This window comes from Chiroxiphia lanceolata, chromosome 5 (assembly GCF_009829145.1).
Source record: "Chiroxiphia lanceolata isolate bChiLan1 chromosome 5, bChiLan1.pri, whole genome shotgun sequence".
Classification (NCBI taxonomy): Eukaryota; Metazoa; Chordata; class Aves; order Passeriformes; family Pipridae; genus Chiroxiphia; species Chiroxiphia lanceolata.
The window spans coordinates 40,686,802-40,703,264 of NC_045641.1; the positions used below are offsets into that span (position 1 = coordinate 40,686,802).

Here is a 16,463-nt window from a genome sequence, read left to right on the forward strand (position 1 = left end):
TCTCCCCACAACTAACAATTGGATTCCAGATTTTGTTCTTCAGTCATCTCCTGCTTTACCCCATTCAAAACTGCGCAGATAAGTCCAGTGCGTTTTTTAATATTGCGAAATTTTCAGACCCAAAGGCAACAGAAAGGTAAACTAAAGAAAGGATGGCTGTTTAATTTGCAACAAAGAGTCAATTCTTGGAAAATTTTTTTGGAATGACAGAAATTCAGTTGTGGATTTATTGGGATCAGGAATATGGAACTGAGATGAAAGAGATGAAACAAATTTCTTCCCAAGTCCAGGTTACTGGTTTAAGTTATCAGGTGCCTCAGTGTAGATGCAGTTCATGCTTTTTAAAGATGTGTGTATCCTGTCAAGATTGGAATCATATTTTTTAGTGGAAGCTGATGTTCTGCAAAACAGTTCTACAGAAGTTGGAATTACCCTTCAGAAGCTCCTGCAGCCCTGAATTAGAGAGTCCTCTGAGCATTATCTTCTGGATAACTGAAATGATAAGAGTTCATCATGTCTCCACCTGGAGACTTGAATTCTGTCCTTTAAGAGTATGAAAATAAAGATTGTTTCAACCATTTTGGTTTGTTTAGTAATCAGATGTGAACTGTATATCACTAGTAACAGTAGCTCATCATTCCTTCAATGTCATCTTAGGACACTTAGTTCAAATAGGATTTTGGTTGCCCTTATTGAAGGAGAGAGAGGAAAAAGGTTTTTTTAGGGGCCTTGGACATTACCAAGGCAGAGATTGACCTTTCAGTTCTGTGTGGCTGTCTCATTTTGTGCAGTTGTCTTTACCATTAACTTCAGAGAAAGGAAAAGGAACAGAACTTGTATGTATTTTTTTCTGTGTCTGTCTGGTCAACTGTTGTCAAAATCAAAGAACTCTTCCTAACTCATCCTGGTGATTTGCTTCTCTCCTGAGATTGTAGCATTCATAGTTTTTGCAGTTTTTATATTACGACGATTTAACCTAACCTAAAGGAGTGAAATGGATTTGAATTAGTATTTGACACTCTTGTTTTCTAATGAGCCAAGTAATTTATGCTAAATTGCTTTGAGGAAGCCAACCAGACTCTTAAACCTGTGAAGAGAACTTGTGCCTCTTTGTTACAGTATTCCAGTGATGTGAAGGAAGAGTGGGGAAACTTGCTCATTCTCAGTATGGGACATCAGAGTCCTCAGTCTGTGTGTGCATTCTAGAAGTGTCCTGTAAGTGCAGAGACAAAATTTCCTCAGCCTCACTCTCCTTCTACCTCACCTTGGTTTTGTTGTTGAAGGTGTTTCATTATGATGTAAACTACTTGGGCAGTCACATGGAACAATAGAATTATAGAAGGTTCTTATATGAGCCTTCATTTGAAAACATGGTTATATTGCTTAGTTGAGAAAACCTTACCTTGGAGCATCCTGCTTCCAGGTGGGTTGAGAAGAGAGTTAGGTGTTGAAGGCTGATGGTCCTCAGACCTGGATGTTTTATTGATGTACTCCTTAATCCTTCTTCATCAAATGGTAAAATATTGAATCTCTGCTCATGCTAACACAGTTCAGCATCTCCATCATATATGATTCGTGACATGCTTAGTAAAATGGGTCATGTTGCTTCCCTGATTGTGTTGCCTTCTCTAACATTTTAGTATTAGTCATCTGTGCTCATCTCATAGTCTTGATTTTTCATGAGTTTTCTCTGAGGAATCCAAGTGAAGAGGATTCTCCTTCAGTAGTTTAGGCTGTATCCACTTAGCTGAGAAATTTTAGGACAAAAATGTCTTGTTTACCACTATGTTCTGCTTATGTGTGTGTTGGACATCAAAGAAGGTATGTCTGGATTATATACATATTCTCTAAGGTGTTTTTGGTTTGAATGAATCATTACAGCTTCATTGGTTCATTGTGGTATTCGGTGTTGTTCACAGTCTTGCCCATTTCACAGTGTGTTTTCTCCTCCCAGAGTGTTTCTTATCTGAGGGTAATTTCACATGTGCATTTCACATGGCTTTGGGTTGTCCCACATATTGTGGGAAATGTGCATTCCAAAGGTGTTGTGGCTTGAAAAAAAAAAAAGGATATCTTCTTATCTTTACTTATGGTATTTATTGCAGTTTGAGCATGGTTAAGTCAATAAATGTACTAGGTCCTTCTGGTAAAAAAAAGAAAAAAAAAGTAGCATGTGCCTCTGTGCTTTAAGTTTCTGGGAAGGTTCTTTTTTCCTCTCTTATACTCTGATTTTTTTTACCACTGGTCAGCTACTGCTCTTTGTTGATACAAACTCATAATGAGCTGTGCCATTGCTACTCTGTCTTATTTGAGCTGACATTTTCTAACTTGGAACTGATGGAAAGTATATATTAAGCTTTTCTGTTCCCATTTAACTTGAGTTTTTAGTGTTTATTAATCTTAATCTTTTCTGATTGTCTTTCCACATGCAGCCAGGGATGTACATTTATATGGATGAAGTATTATAAATGTTTTCCTCCTTTTTAAAATTTCATTGATGTGGTTTAGATAATTGAAAATAAAGGAATTGTAAAGCAGTCTTAAGTTGTGGAGTTGAGCCATGAACAATATTTAGTGTACACTGAATAGGGAAATGAAGAAGGAGAGAGGACACATTTAGGAATGGGTGTGTTAAAATAGAATAGTGGAGTCTCATCTGCCTGAAGGAGATGAGCTGTGACAGCACCTCTAGTTTGTATGAGTGTGAAGATGTTACAGGTTGCTGATCTCTTGTCACATGGCATCTGCTTTTTTATGTTGTTCAGAGAATAAAGTCCTCAATAGGTTAAAGTAGATGATTTGCCTGATGATTTAAGAATAGTAGGCTGCATGGATCTAGTGCATGGATGGAGTGATCCTTTGCAGGATTGAGGGCTGCTCAGTGAAGGTAGAATGTGCTTCTAAAATGTTAGACCCTGATAAAGACCTAATAAAGATATTTGAGTTGCACAGCAATTTTACCTGTATTTTCCATCTTGGCAGTATTACTATGCATACATATATTAAGGTTCCCCAAAATGATTAAACAGTAAACATTTAGCACTGAGATGTGTAATTACTTTTTATATTATCCATTTGTCTCTTAGTATTTCATCATGTGTGAGTTATGATGTCACAGTAGGAGGAAAATAATTTGAAATTAATTTTTAGTCTGAAAATATATTCTAATTCAATGCATTGCCTGACTTAATGCATCTTTAAACATACCATCTGACATCTTCCAAATAAGACCAAAAAGCTTTCTATTCTCCTCTAATCTTGGCTGTCATTTTGCTATAGACAACTTATAAAATGTGCATTGTAATATACCATTTGGAGGCAACGGAGCTTGGTGCACTTACAGAATGAATGCATAAACTTCTGGTGCTTCATTACTAACTTGCCAGTTTCTGATAACCAAATTATTTCCTGCTTCAGTTTTAATATTTGTCACGGCCCACCAACCTCTAGCTAAGCTAGTTAGATTTGTATGTTAATTGTGGAGATATTACTTGGATGTGCTTTGAAATCCTTGGAGGCCTTGTGTATATGTATGATACCAAAAAACAACACAGTTTGTGAATACATTCTTTGGCTGGATAAGATTGTGAAAGGGAACCTTGGGTGAATTTTTATGGATTTGAGAGTTGATTTTGTTTTCAAATAAGTGAATTGAATACAGAAATAGAACTATTATACAAGAAGTATTTGGCCTTCACAAGTGTAATATGTTTTCATGGTAATAGAGGCATTATGACTAGAAGTGCTTTGAAGCATTTAGAAAATACGAAAAGAATTGCTGGTTTCTCTTCATGCTTATTCGTCTCTTCAATTCTAAGAATAAGCATAGAAATTCAGGTACTTTCAGAAAATATATTACTTTTTAAACAAATTGGATTTTTTTTTTTTTTTGATAAATGGTCTTCAGATTTTCAAATACCTTTAGCTTATTCTTTCATCTTCTTTTATCTCATGCATCTGTACATTTGCAAGAAATGAGGGAAATACTCTGCTTCCAGATAGCTGTACACAGCTGTTGATGTACCTATGGCTCCACAGTCAGGTTAATACTAACATCATAATTTCTAGATTGTGCAAGCAGGCTTGAAGCTGTCATTCTCAGTGCTATAATATGGGAAGGCTTGCCCAATTATTTAAATAAGAATATGCTTTAATTAGTGCAACACTGAATATACTGCAGTATTTCCTTTTAAACACTGGAAATAGTGTCCCAGCTGAGGTGGGAGGCATTCTTTGATACCACTGCAGGTTAGGCTCTAATACAAAATTAAAATAGAGTAACTACATAGATCAGCTTTCAGAAAGCTATTTGTTGCTAAAGCTCTGTTTCAGATAAATGGCCTGTCTTACAAAAGCACTTAAGTGTGTACCTGTGTTATATTTGACATTTAAAATGTGAAGTGATACCCTAAGCCATGAATTAGACTAAATGGACAAATTGATTGGGGGAAGGAAATATTTGTGATACTATTGCTGTTTTAAATGAAACATGCTGAGATAAATAGCTTGGCAGTGGCTATCTGGGTGTGTGATTTGTGAATGGTCTAAGCTTCTGTAAGGGCAAATCACCAATGAAAGAGGGAGTGGAGCATTCCTCCTTCGTCTCTGACACTGCCTTTGTACCCCTGCTCTTAGGCCGGTCCTACCATGCATGTAGCTGCATGACAAGCAGAATCAGAGCATTGATTTAGGCAAAAATTAACCTGGCTGAAAGAAAGACTAATAATACTTTAAAAAAAAAATGAATGAGTTCAATCTAATTCTTTGTAAAAATGTGGGGAAAAGGAAGATGGGAATGTGCAAGTGTAGAAGGATAATGAGACCGCCTTTTTTTACAGTTATCTTCACTGATACACAATTAAATTAGCTCAAGTCAACCATGCAGTGTTCAGCTGTGCATTTTAAATACAAAATCATCCTTCTTCATATAATGGATACTGAAAATTAATATGGCTGTTACATCATTGTCCATTTTAGCTGTTTTCCACACAGTAACCTTTTTCGGTGGTGTCTGTGGTGTATGACCCTGTTGATTGAGCACACTTGGTGCTCTTATACAATAAAGAATGTAGAGAATAAGGGGAACTTCAGGTGGAAATACTTAACAGCAACTAATAACAAAAAAAAAAAGCCAAATTTTTGTGCAATGTACTGGTCCTATTGTACAAATATAACTGTTCTGAATATCTGTTTAATTAATAGATCTTTCTAGTTTCCTTAGTCACCTTTTAAAAAATGGATTGCTTCATTTTCCATGTTTTCTGAGTGAAGTTTCTGCATGACCATTTCTGAGTAGATAAAGTTAAGCAGTTAAGAAGAGCTTTTTTAAGTCTCTGTGTACAATTTAGCCAAGTGAGAAGGGTCAAATTTAATTTTACTTGGATGTGAAGAATAGGTGAAAAAACACTGTTGATTTTTCCATGATTCTTTCAGTTAACTTGTAGAGGTTTTACACTCTGTTTTATAGAGCGCTAGTGGGATGAACAAACATGTTTTGCAGCCGTCCCACCTCAAGGTAACAAGTTGTTCTGATCTGCTGCCATGTGAATATAAACTGAATTGTAAGCAGCCTGATGGACAAGGTTATGCTTTAGAAGAGGTAGTCGCTCTAAATAACATTTGAGCAAGAAAGTCTTAACTGAAATTCTTTCCAGTTGATTTATTGCATATTCTAGCTTTACCCTTGCTTCACTTAAGCTTTTAAGCAGTTGAGAAACTCCTTGTAAGGTAACTATGAAAATCTTGATTGCGAATCATTCAACTTGTGTAACTCACCTAAAAGTTGGTACTTCTTGAGGGCTTTTTAAGATAGACCCCTGCTACTCACTTACCATATTTTGTCACTCTTTATGCACCTTTATGCACCTGATAGCTTTATTCACAAGAAGAATAAGTTAAGAATGCAGTCAGATGGAGGAAAAATAAATTATAATTATGAGCACTAAGATTTTTTTCTGCTGCATCTGTCATACTCCTCGGGAGTAAGGAGTGAAATGAAATACCAAACAATGCATGAAAGAGTTCTTGAAGTTTCACTATTAGCCAGCAAAAACCTTTTATAGTTTAGGATGGTGGACTGTCTTTAATCTAACCTAATTGCATATAATATGTGACCTGGATTTAATTTTACACTTCTTTCTGACAGTTGATAAAACTGAATCAGAGAATCCTTAAGTATTTACAGTTCTTCAAATTCTTTAGTCACTGCTGTCTTCCTGTGGCTTCTCTCACTTCCTTGCTATAATTTGCTGTAGTGCCTTGCACCAGTAGTCTAGTCTCTTACAGCACATGGGTGGTCACTGCAAGTAGTCAAATGTTTGAGTCATTAATCACCAGCAGTTCGGTCTCTTTAAAATAAAGTCAAAACACCAAAAAGCCAAAAAGGCCTATTTGGGGAAAAAAAGAAAAGGTGGATACCAGAATTTTTGTGTGACTCTTGGCAAAAAGTAGATTTTTCCGTAAAGGGAAAGAGTGAAGAGCTGCCGGTCTTTTTTCAGTCTTAGACTCTATTATATGACTTGATAGTTTTTATTCTTCTTCTGCGATAACAACTCTGGTAGTATAAAAATGTTATGTGAAATGAAGTATCTTAAGAAAGAGAGGAAGGTGAGGAGGGAGGAATTTCTAACTGCCTAACTGTGGGGATAATTAGGAAGACATAAGCATTACTGGAAAGCATTGATGACAATTTCCAGCCCAAGTAGTGGAGGATCTCACAAGGAATGGTGTGCTCCTTGACCTTATACTAACAAACAGGGAAGGCCTTGTTGGAGATGTGGAGGTTGAGGGCAGCCTTGCATGTGGAGTGACTGTGAGATTGTGGAATTCAGTAGTGGGCAAGGAGGAAGCAGGACAGCAAGTAAGATTGTAACATGGACTTCAGGAGAGCTAACTTTAGCCTCTTCAGGGATCTTCTTGGAAGAAACCCATGGGAAAAGGTTCTGCAGGGAAGAGGGGTCCAAGAGAGCTGATTGATACTCAAGAATCACTTCTTCCATGCTCAAGAATGATACATGCCAATGAGAAAGAAATCAGGCAAAGAGGGCAAGTGACCTGTGTGGATGAATAAAGTCATTTCTCAAGTGTAAGCGGGAAATATGTAAGAAATGGAAGCAGGGTCAGGCTACTTGGAATGAATATAGAGAGCTTGTCAGATTAAGTAGATATGAGACAAGGAAGTGTAACAAAGACAAGGGCTGGATTCTGCACCTGAGACAGGGCAACCCCAGATGTACAAACAGACTGGGGAACGAGAGGCTGGAGAACAGCCCTGTGGAAAGGGACCTGGGGGTCCTGGTCAATGGCAAGTTGAATAAGAGTTAGCATCAAGCAAAACATTGCCAGCTGGTCAAGGGAGGGGATTCTCCTGCTCTGCTCTGCACTGGTGTGGCCTCACCTTGAATATTGTGTTCAGTTTTGGGCACCACAATATAAGAAAGATATTAAGCTAATAACATCCAGAAGAGGGCTACAAAGATGGTGAAGGATCTGGAAGGGGAGCCATATGAGGAGCAGCTGAGGTCACTTGGTGTGTTCAGCCTGCAGAAGAGGAGACTGAAGGGAGACCTCATTGCAGTCTACAACTTCCTCATGAGAGGAAGAGAAGGGGCAGGCACTGATCTCTTCTCTCTCGTGAGCAGTGATAGGACCCAAGGGATTGTCATGAAGCTGTATCAAGGATGAATTAGGTTGGATATTAGGAGAAGGTTCTTCACCCAGAGGATGACTGGGCACTGGAACAGGCTCCCTGTGTAAGTGGTCACAGCACCAAGCCTGGTGTTTGTCACAGCACCAAGCCTGTTCAACAGGTGTTTGGACAATGCTCTTGGGCACGTGGTGTGATTCTTGGGGCTCTCCTGTGCAGGGCAAAGAGTTGGACTTTTATGATCCCTTTTGGTCCCTTCCATCTCAGGATATTCCGTGATTCTCTGAATTCTAAATCTTCATTGCTTGTCTAGGAATTATTTTTTTTTTGATGTGCTAAGCATCAAAAAAAATAGAACCAATAAATTCCTAATGAAGCTAAGAACAACCTTAACTGATATTTGTGTTCTCTTAACAGAATCTGGTTCTGCAATTACTGCTTCCTGTATTGGTTTGGGAAACTCTACAACACCTCCACCCGGACAGGCAGGAAAACCTGTGCCAGGATATAATGGTAATACTATGCTAAAAATGTTACTAGAAAAGGACATTGCTTGTATTCCTCAGTAAGTGCTCCTTAATTGTAGCAAAAGCAAATTACAGTCTTTCTAACACATTTTCCTCCTTCCTGAAACAGGAAATTCTATTTTTTTGTGTCATGGAATGTGATTGCGAATAAGAAATTCAGAGTTATGTTCAAGGAAACTGATCAGCTACTCCTGCCTTTATGATATGAAAGGGCTAGCACATACTGTGACACAGTACTCGTTTACACTTCTCCACAATGCTTCTGCACTTTAACACAATTTGAGAGAGTTGTTAAGCACATTATCTTTCAGTATTTGTGGAGCATTTTTATTTCCAGCTGAGAGAAATGGTAGGCTTTGGACCAACATGAAAAGGATGTGCACTCATTGTCTGGAAGGTATTTGCATGCAGAGGGTGCAAAAATATTTTAATACCTGGGAACCCTGATTTTAACATAGTTTCAAGAATTACTTGAAGTCTGAAAAATAATTACATTAAAGATCAGATGATCTTCAGGAAAAGTTCTCACATAATTGGGCAGAAAGCAGAAAACAGGATCTAAGCTGTTTTTTTCTTCTAATACATATAATTGGTAGTGAGCATTAAAGAAAATAGAACATTTTCAGCAGCTCTTGGTTTTGGCATTTACAGTTATGGCATGAGGACAAGCAGTAGCTTAAAAACAACTTTAAAACAATGCCAGTGAGTTAGTCCAGAGTTGTAACAAATAGGAAAGAGTGGAAGAATGTAGTTGCATCATGCATGCTATCAGATGATAGTCAGGATGAGAAAGAAATATGAGTAGGAGGAATATAAAAATTTCCAATGCATATTTTGGAGCATTGGGACTATTGTAATTAAAGAATTTCTTGAAGTAGAATGAAGGCAACGTCTTTAGCATACCTTATACGGGAAACAAAAAATGAGCACTAAAAGTGACTAAAGATTTATGGTATAACTTTACCTCTTTCAGTCGACCAATTATGTCCTGTAATGCAGCCATTCGTAAAATACTGATTTTTGAAATTACTCTGTACTGGCCACTGCATTTTCCTGCTGTTACTGTATTAATTAGAGAGGATATTTAAACCATTTAGGTGATAGATTCTGTATTCTTAGATTATACATGCAGCTCTTAATAGTTGATAAGTCGTGTTGTATTTAGGCTGCAATATAAATACAAAGTTACAAGAACTACTTTTTTTTAACACAGACAAATTCTTTCCTATTACATATTGCTAAAAGTAAACTGATTCTTTGCTGATTTTTAAGAACACAGAGAATAAGAGTTATGATATCAAAGTGCAGTGACACAAATAACGTTTATAAGTCATTCAGGATACCATGTTAATTTCTAGGTCTGTTGCCTTAAATCAGAGATTTTGTTGTGATTTTCCTTTGATCTACTTGAATCCTCTCCAGACAATTTCATTGCATTTTCAGACTGAAACAAGTTCCACATTTTGAAGAAATAAGTCAGTTCTTCAGTAATTCAGGAGTGAACAGTATAGTATCTCTGTTCTCTAGATTTGTCTACATTGAAATAAGCAGCTTGCAAGGAGGAGACTGAAGACTGAGATTAGTTCCTTGATGAATCAGTTACAAAAAGACGATTATATTTTACTCTAATATCATAAAAATAGGAGAGAAAACATTGAAAACTACATATGGGTGGATCTTTTCATTGTGTGTTCTGAGCCTAAATTCTCCAAATCTAACATGAACAAATCTACCATTTTCTTAGACCATCTAACAATAAATAAATACAAAACGTGTTTGCAGATTATGAATGGGTTTTGCTTATGCTGTTCTTGATGATTTTCCTAAGTGTCTTCTATGTGTCCAGTCATCCTTATTCATCCTTTTGATTTCCTGTCCCAGTTACACCAAGATACTGATTTGTAAAACTGGCCTTGTGTACTTGCTTGTGTCTATGTGCTGAGCCATTGCTTTCAGCAGGCTCTCTTTAGTTACTTAAAAATGACCGTCTTCTTTGAAGGAATAACTTCAACCAGAAATAGTAAATGTTGGCATTGTTTGGACAGATAGAATATGATATTACTCATACGAGCCTTAGCAGAGTTTTAGTCAGAAGTCTGTAATTTTCTTTTCCCCATTTCCTCTGTGACCTTTTAATATAGAGTGTAAGATTATTTGTAGTAATTTAGATTCAGATGAACATTGCTTTCTTTGCTTGGGGAAGCTTCAAAAGGCATGTTTTTAAATCCTTATGAGCCCAATCTGACAGAATCTTCCCTCCTGTTCTTCTATGGTTTAGTTGCTTCACTTTATTTAACTTCATTTATCAGAGGCCAAGTTGGTATTTGTCATTCCTTTCTTATGCCCACACCTTTAGATGGAATGGGTGGTTGTAGTAGCTTCATCTCCCAGATGACTGCACAGAAGAGTCTATTTCAGGTGTTTTTCCTCAGAAATTTCAGTATCAGGATATGATGCTTTCACTGAAGGTGCTGGGCCATTGTCATCCAGGGAAAAGGCTTCACCTGGAAGGTCTGGATTCTGTGCTGTACTTGAGCATTTTCCTGCTCTGCAGATTTGGGTAGTTCACAAGGTACTTTATGGCTTTGTGCTAGACTACAATAAACTTTGTTAGCTGGGGAGCATCTTTCTGAGACTCCTGAGAGCCTTTGAAAAGCAGGTGTACTTATTTACTGCCAGTAGTATTTCTCACATTAACTGGGTTAACCTGCAGTAATCTAAGTTGTTATTTCTTGCTCATGTTACCCACATAGTTTTTCTATATATTTGTTGTGTATCTTAATGGTCTTTTGCTATTTGGAAGTTTAGATTTTCCAGTATGAAGGTTGCTTTTAAATTTCAGTTCTCTGTTTTTCCCTTTTGAGACTTTGTTTCCCTATTTCTGCTGCCAAAGCATGAGTATTTGTGCTTTTTGTGCTTAAGGCTGAATGTTAATAAGGCCATAAGATTATCCAATTTGGCACTCCCAAATTACTTAATTCCTTTTGTTGTTCGGTGTATTACCACTCTGAAGTGTGACATAAGTTGATATCCCTAAAGAAAGACACTTTCCTCCACCTAAAACGACACTACTAAACTTGAGTTTTCTTCCTATATTACTTTTTTTACAGTGATGATTCTGGATGAAAATAAAGAACCAGTGAAGACCAAGACACTGGGAAATATTGTGGTAAAGTAAGAAAAATAAGTATCTTACAGTTAAGGGAAACTTCTTACCTGGCTTGATTGTCTTTTGACTAAAGTTTATATATATATAAAGCACAATGATTGAAGTAATGAGGGTTGAAAAGCATGTTTGTCTCTGATATGGATACAAGACTGTCCTGTGACATTGAAGAGTTGCAGATGAAATTGTGTGAGTGAATGAGGGTGGATTGCTGGCTTTTTTTCTTAGACTACAGCAGAGTTTACCATTTTCATAATTGCCAGCCTGTTGACATAGGATGAAGCCTTCCTGCTGTGATGTATGAGCAAGATACTGAATCACTCCCTTCATTCTTTTATCTTCCACTTTAGTGCAATAGTACAGCAGTGCAGACTGATATGCTTTGACTTACAGTTGTGATGCTGCCTCTTCTTTCGCTATTTCCTAATCCCAATTGATGCACATTCTTAGAGGGAGAACATATATTTTCTGTTCGCTGTAAAAAAAAAGAAAGATGTCTCTCTGTGTGCTTTGCATGAAACAGTGTTAGTTTGTAGTGGTACTTGGACAAAATACATACAGGACAGGACTAAGTAAAAAAAAAAAGAAATAAGAAAAACCCACTGTGCATCATGTAGGTGATTTTTAGTACCATTTACCAGACTCATGTCAGATGACTTCCATAAGCTTTAATATTCTTTTTGAAAGGGCACCTTTCTTGGCACTTCTCTTAGCACAGTGAACATCAGTTACGTTTATCTTGCCTTCTGCCTTTTCAACTGTTGCCAGAACCTTTCCTTATTCCTGTAACACTCGATAGGCTGCTGCTCCCCACAGCCCATGACAGCTCTGTATTCTGGATGTTTCACAGCTTTTAGGCAAATGGCATCTTCCTCAGACAGGTACCTGCTTTGTGATGAGTGTGGTAGCTGTAACCACCTCTGTTTTCAGTCGCAGAAAATACTTCAGCTCTGAACACTTCCTAACTGCCAGCAAATACAAGTACAAAAGGAAATGCATTCATCTATTTCTTCTGTGGTAAATTTCTGGAGAGTTGTGATAGTTCAGAGTCTTCACTGCTTGCTTAGATTAATGAAAGGAAATATAAAGACTGGCATTAACCTTCAGTGAACTGAAAATTTGTCAAAAGCTGAAACATTGGGACAGATGTACCGATTGTGATGAATTGTTAGTGAAGTTAGCTGAGGATTGAGGCAACAGGCACATGAGCTGGGGATGAGAGACATAAGAGCTGCAGGCACTGGACTGTGCTGCAGATCTGCAGCACTAATAGTGTGGGTGGCATGGGAAGTGGAGTTGCTGAGGTATGGAGGTTTTTTGCTCAGCTGCACTACTAATCTAATGTAACTAGACCACTGTGGAGGCTGAAGTTACTGTACTGTGTATTTTCAGGATGAAGTCTATACCCTGCCTAAATCTCAGCATCTTTGGCTAAGTCAACAAGGATACACAGGCATGGCTTTAAGGGCACACATGATCTTCCCTGAATCAGCAGACTCATAGTTAGACGTAGTTTTCTTGTGACACATGTAAGATTGTGCATTCATTACATTGTCAAGTATGTGCATGCATTCCATTACAGAGCAAAAATAATTGAAATTGCTCCAACCTTTTATAGACTGTAGTTGGAAGTATTTGTAACTCAGGTCACAGTGGAAAGTTATCTTTCAAAGTTCTCACCTCTGTAGTGCCTGAAGCTGTAATAAGACATAGGCTTGTAATCAATGGAGAGAGAGAAAGGTATTTTTGTAAGAAAAGTGATCCTAGCTGTCTTAGGTATTCAGCTAGGATGGGAATAAATTGTCTTTCAGGTGTGCTGATGCCTCTCCAGTGACTGCAGTTTGCTTAGGATAGGTGCTTAGTCTTGTCTACCAAAAGAGAAGTGGAATAAACTCCATCTTTAGCAACTCTGCCAAACAATTTTAATTATATATACTGATAGTTAATGTTGGAAGATGTGTGCATATGTTTCTGAGTCCTTGCTGTCTTTAACTGCCTGTTAGGAGTGATGTTGCTACATCAGAAGATCCTGTTTGGAGTTACTGTCAAACTCCTAAACCCAGACTTTACCTTCTCTATTATGGCCCCACATTTAGGCATTTATCTAAATGTGTCATGGTTACAAGCCAGGGGAGGGAGTCATAATGATAAATATTCATACCATTGCATCATCTGAAGGGGGCCATCCCATAGTGCGGTGTGAGGAGTTTGGTGGGGGTTGTTTATCCATGAGTAAAAAGTTGTTCCGGGGTCTCAGCCGCTGCTGGAAGCTGTCCTTGCCTCACAGGGACAGCAGCCAAGCCAGGAGCTGCTGACACCCCTGAGCCACCGCTGCCCTGGACTGCTGCCACTCACGCACTGTCGCAGCCCACCAGGACTGCAGCATCCACACTGCTGCCACAGAGCACCACTGCCGCTCGCTCACCGCTCGCCCGCCACCGGGCTGCCGCTCACCCGCTGCTGGAGTGCTGCCACCACCCGCTCGCCTGCCACTCGTTCACTGTGTGGAACCACTGCCCATGCCAGAACGTGTGCCAGTGCCGGGAGCGCTGAATTGGAGGGAGCAAAAGTGAAACGAATCCCTACCGCCTGCAGCCCAGCCAAGTGAAGCGCAACAACACGTGTCAAGGAACATAGAGATTCTGAACTGATACTGCCACTGCAGTCAAGACCTAAACCTAATTGGGTGGCATGGAGTGGCCAGTTTGGTAGTGTGGCTCCTTGTGAGCAGTGTAGTTTTCCTGGGTTTTTGCTTTTACCCCTGTTGTTTTCCTTTTGTTTGATTGGTCAGACAGGGGTGGTTGGCGGGGAGGACCCTCTGCCATTCTTTTTCCCCTCTGTTCCTGGGGGACCACGTGACATGGTGAGTTCCCTTTTTTGTGTGTAAGCTGTTTCCCTTGTCTCTTTATGGTGCTGCTATTTTTCCTTGTTAGTAAATGTTATTTTTTCACTTATAACTTCCTTTCATTTTTTTGTCTCTCTGTATTGGGGAAGTTGAATAAAAAGGGGAGGGAGCTCATTTTATTTGAGTTCCCATCCCCTTAGTTGTCTTTAAACCATGTCAAAATTGAGCTTTCCCAACATGGGGCTTGAGAAAGAGAAGTGAAAAAATAACAGTTTTGAACAACTCATTTGTGTATTGGGTATAGAACCCCTGGCCATCATGAAGATCAATCTACTCGTGTCGGTGTGGCACCTAACCCTGTATGTATGTTCACATATGTGGAACTGTTTGCCCAACACAGTGCTCTTTTTCAAAACAGGGAAAAGAACCGAGATACCTGTGTTGATATCCTGTTGCGTGACATTGGTTTATAATGTGGTAACGTCAAAGACCATGAGTTTCATTTGGAATATGTATACGGGGTTGTGCCCTGGATTGCTTCTCTGAGGGTTTATTGATAATGGCACCCAACCCATGGGGGAAAGGGAGGGGGTGATTTTTCCCAGCCTTTCACTCCTTTCTGATTCAGGTCTGCTACAACAGATTTTGAAAAAATTTGAATTCCCTCTGGATGCTAGGGATAGCATAATTTTGTTGCTATGTCTTTCAGGTTTTCTCAGTGTGGTCTACCTCATGTTTGAAGACAGGACCACGACATTTAGGGAAGTTTTCCAGAGGTCTGCCCCAGGGGTGGATAACCTTGAATGGCATGGCATGTGGGAGGACATGGGCCAGTTTTTGGAGAACTTCTCCAGTGGTCTGGAAGTTCATCCCTGAAGAACTTTAGGACCCTGTTAAAGTGATAAGATTTGTGAAGGAAAAATGCTGTGGCAGCTCCAGAGAAAGGCAGCTTACTGTGACATGCTGGGCCCTAGCCACTGCCTACCAAACACTGCTCGGTATGGTACAGCACCTTCAGGGGGAAAGGAAAGGAAACAAAATAAGAGGCGTGATGACCACTCAGGTCATAGTTAAGCCAGAAAGGCCTCCTCCAAAGAAACCTTTTCTTTCTTCAGCAGTCTTCTACATGTACAGACCCCTTAAATATAGTGGGAATGATTCTTGCTACTAGCAGTGTTTGTCACCCCAGGGACATGTCCCCATGCAGCTAGAAGAAAATTACTGAGTCAGGATAGTTCTTACTATCTTACTACTCTGTCATACTCTCAGCAGTGAAATATGGCATATCATTTGAGAAACAAACACAGGCGTTTGCTTCATCTGCAGCATATACGAGTTGAGAAATATCCTTCAGTATTCCTTGGAAAGGAGAATGGCTGTACACTGCTTACAATGCCAGCTATGCAGAAGTGGTGTACTGCTTCTCAGTTATTTTTATCCCAGACTAACTCCCCAGTAAAGACTGGGGCTGCTTGAGACCTGCAGTGTTCATAAGTACAGTATTTAAAATATCTATTCTTACAGCAAAGCTTTAAATTTTAATTTTATCCTGCAGGAGTCAGATACTTTAGAAAGGTAATTCTTACATCTAATGACTCCATCTTTCTGCCCCGAGTATTTTCTTTTCTTTATTCATCTCCCGACTGATACCTGGGTTTCTTTTCATATAACCATCATCTCTGCCCTTTGGAAAGATTTTTCTCTGATGAGAACTCCCATATAGGCTAATTTATCTGGATGATGCAATGATATTTTTGATTTCTGAAGTCTTTCAGAATAAAGTAATCGAAAGCAGCATCACAACATTGATGATGGAAAGACAAGGGAAAATGAAGATGACTGCAGCTCATGAGTATGGGCTTGTATGAATTGTTTTTAAATTTATATATGTACATTTTTGAGCTAGAATTTTGGACATGAAAGATTCTGAGAATTTATTCTGAAGTGCAAATGATAGTGGGAATTGCCTCCATTTCCATTAGCAAGATGAGTCTGGTTTGGTGACACATTTTTGCTTGCAGTTTTCTGGCCTGCCTGTAATTAGTACACGCTTGAAAATGTGTATGTGTGTGCATGTAATTATGATCAGCCATGAGAATTTTCCAAGTTGTCTGTTCTTATAAGGAACGTTAACAAAGAGAAATCCCATTTAAATTCCAGTGCAGTGGGAAACTCAGTTTTGCTCTTGTAAAGATCACAAACCCATTTTTTTTTGAAGCAGTTGTCAGCAGCGTCTCATTAGCTAGCATTATTCTTTATATTCATCCACAACAATAGGAC

The 16,463-nt window shown here is 38.8% G+C and overlaps 1 protein-coding gene across 1 annotated transcript in view; it reads left to right on the top strand.

Annotated features, from left to right (window-relative positions):
* Positions 1-16,463, top strand: part of ACSS3 (acyl-CoA synthetase short chain family member 3) — a 97,276-nt gene that overhangs the window by 66,372 nt on the left and 14,441 nt on the right. The window contains 2 exon segments of the mRNA XM_032688952.1: positions 8,063-8,158; positions 11,283-11,346. Of these exon segments, the coding sequence (XP_032544843.1) occupies positions 8,063-8,158; positions 11,283-11,346 (160 nt within the window).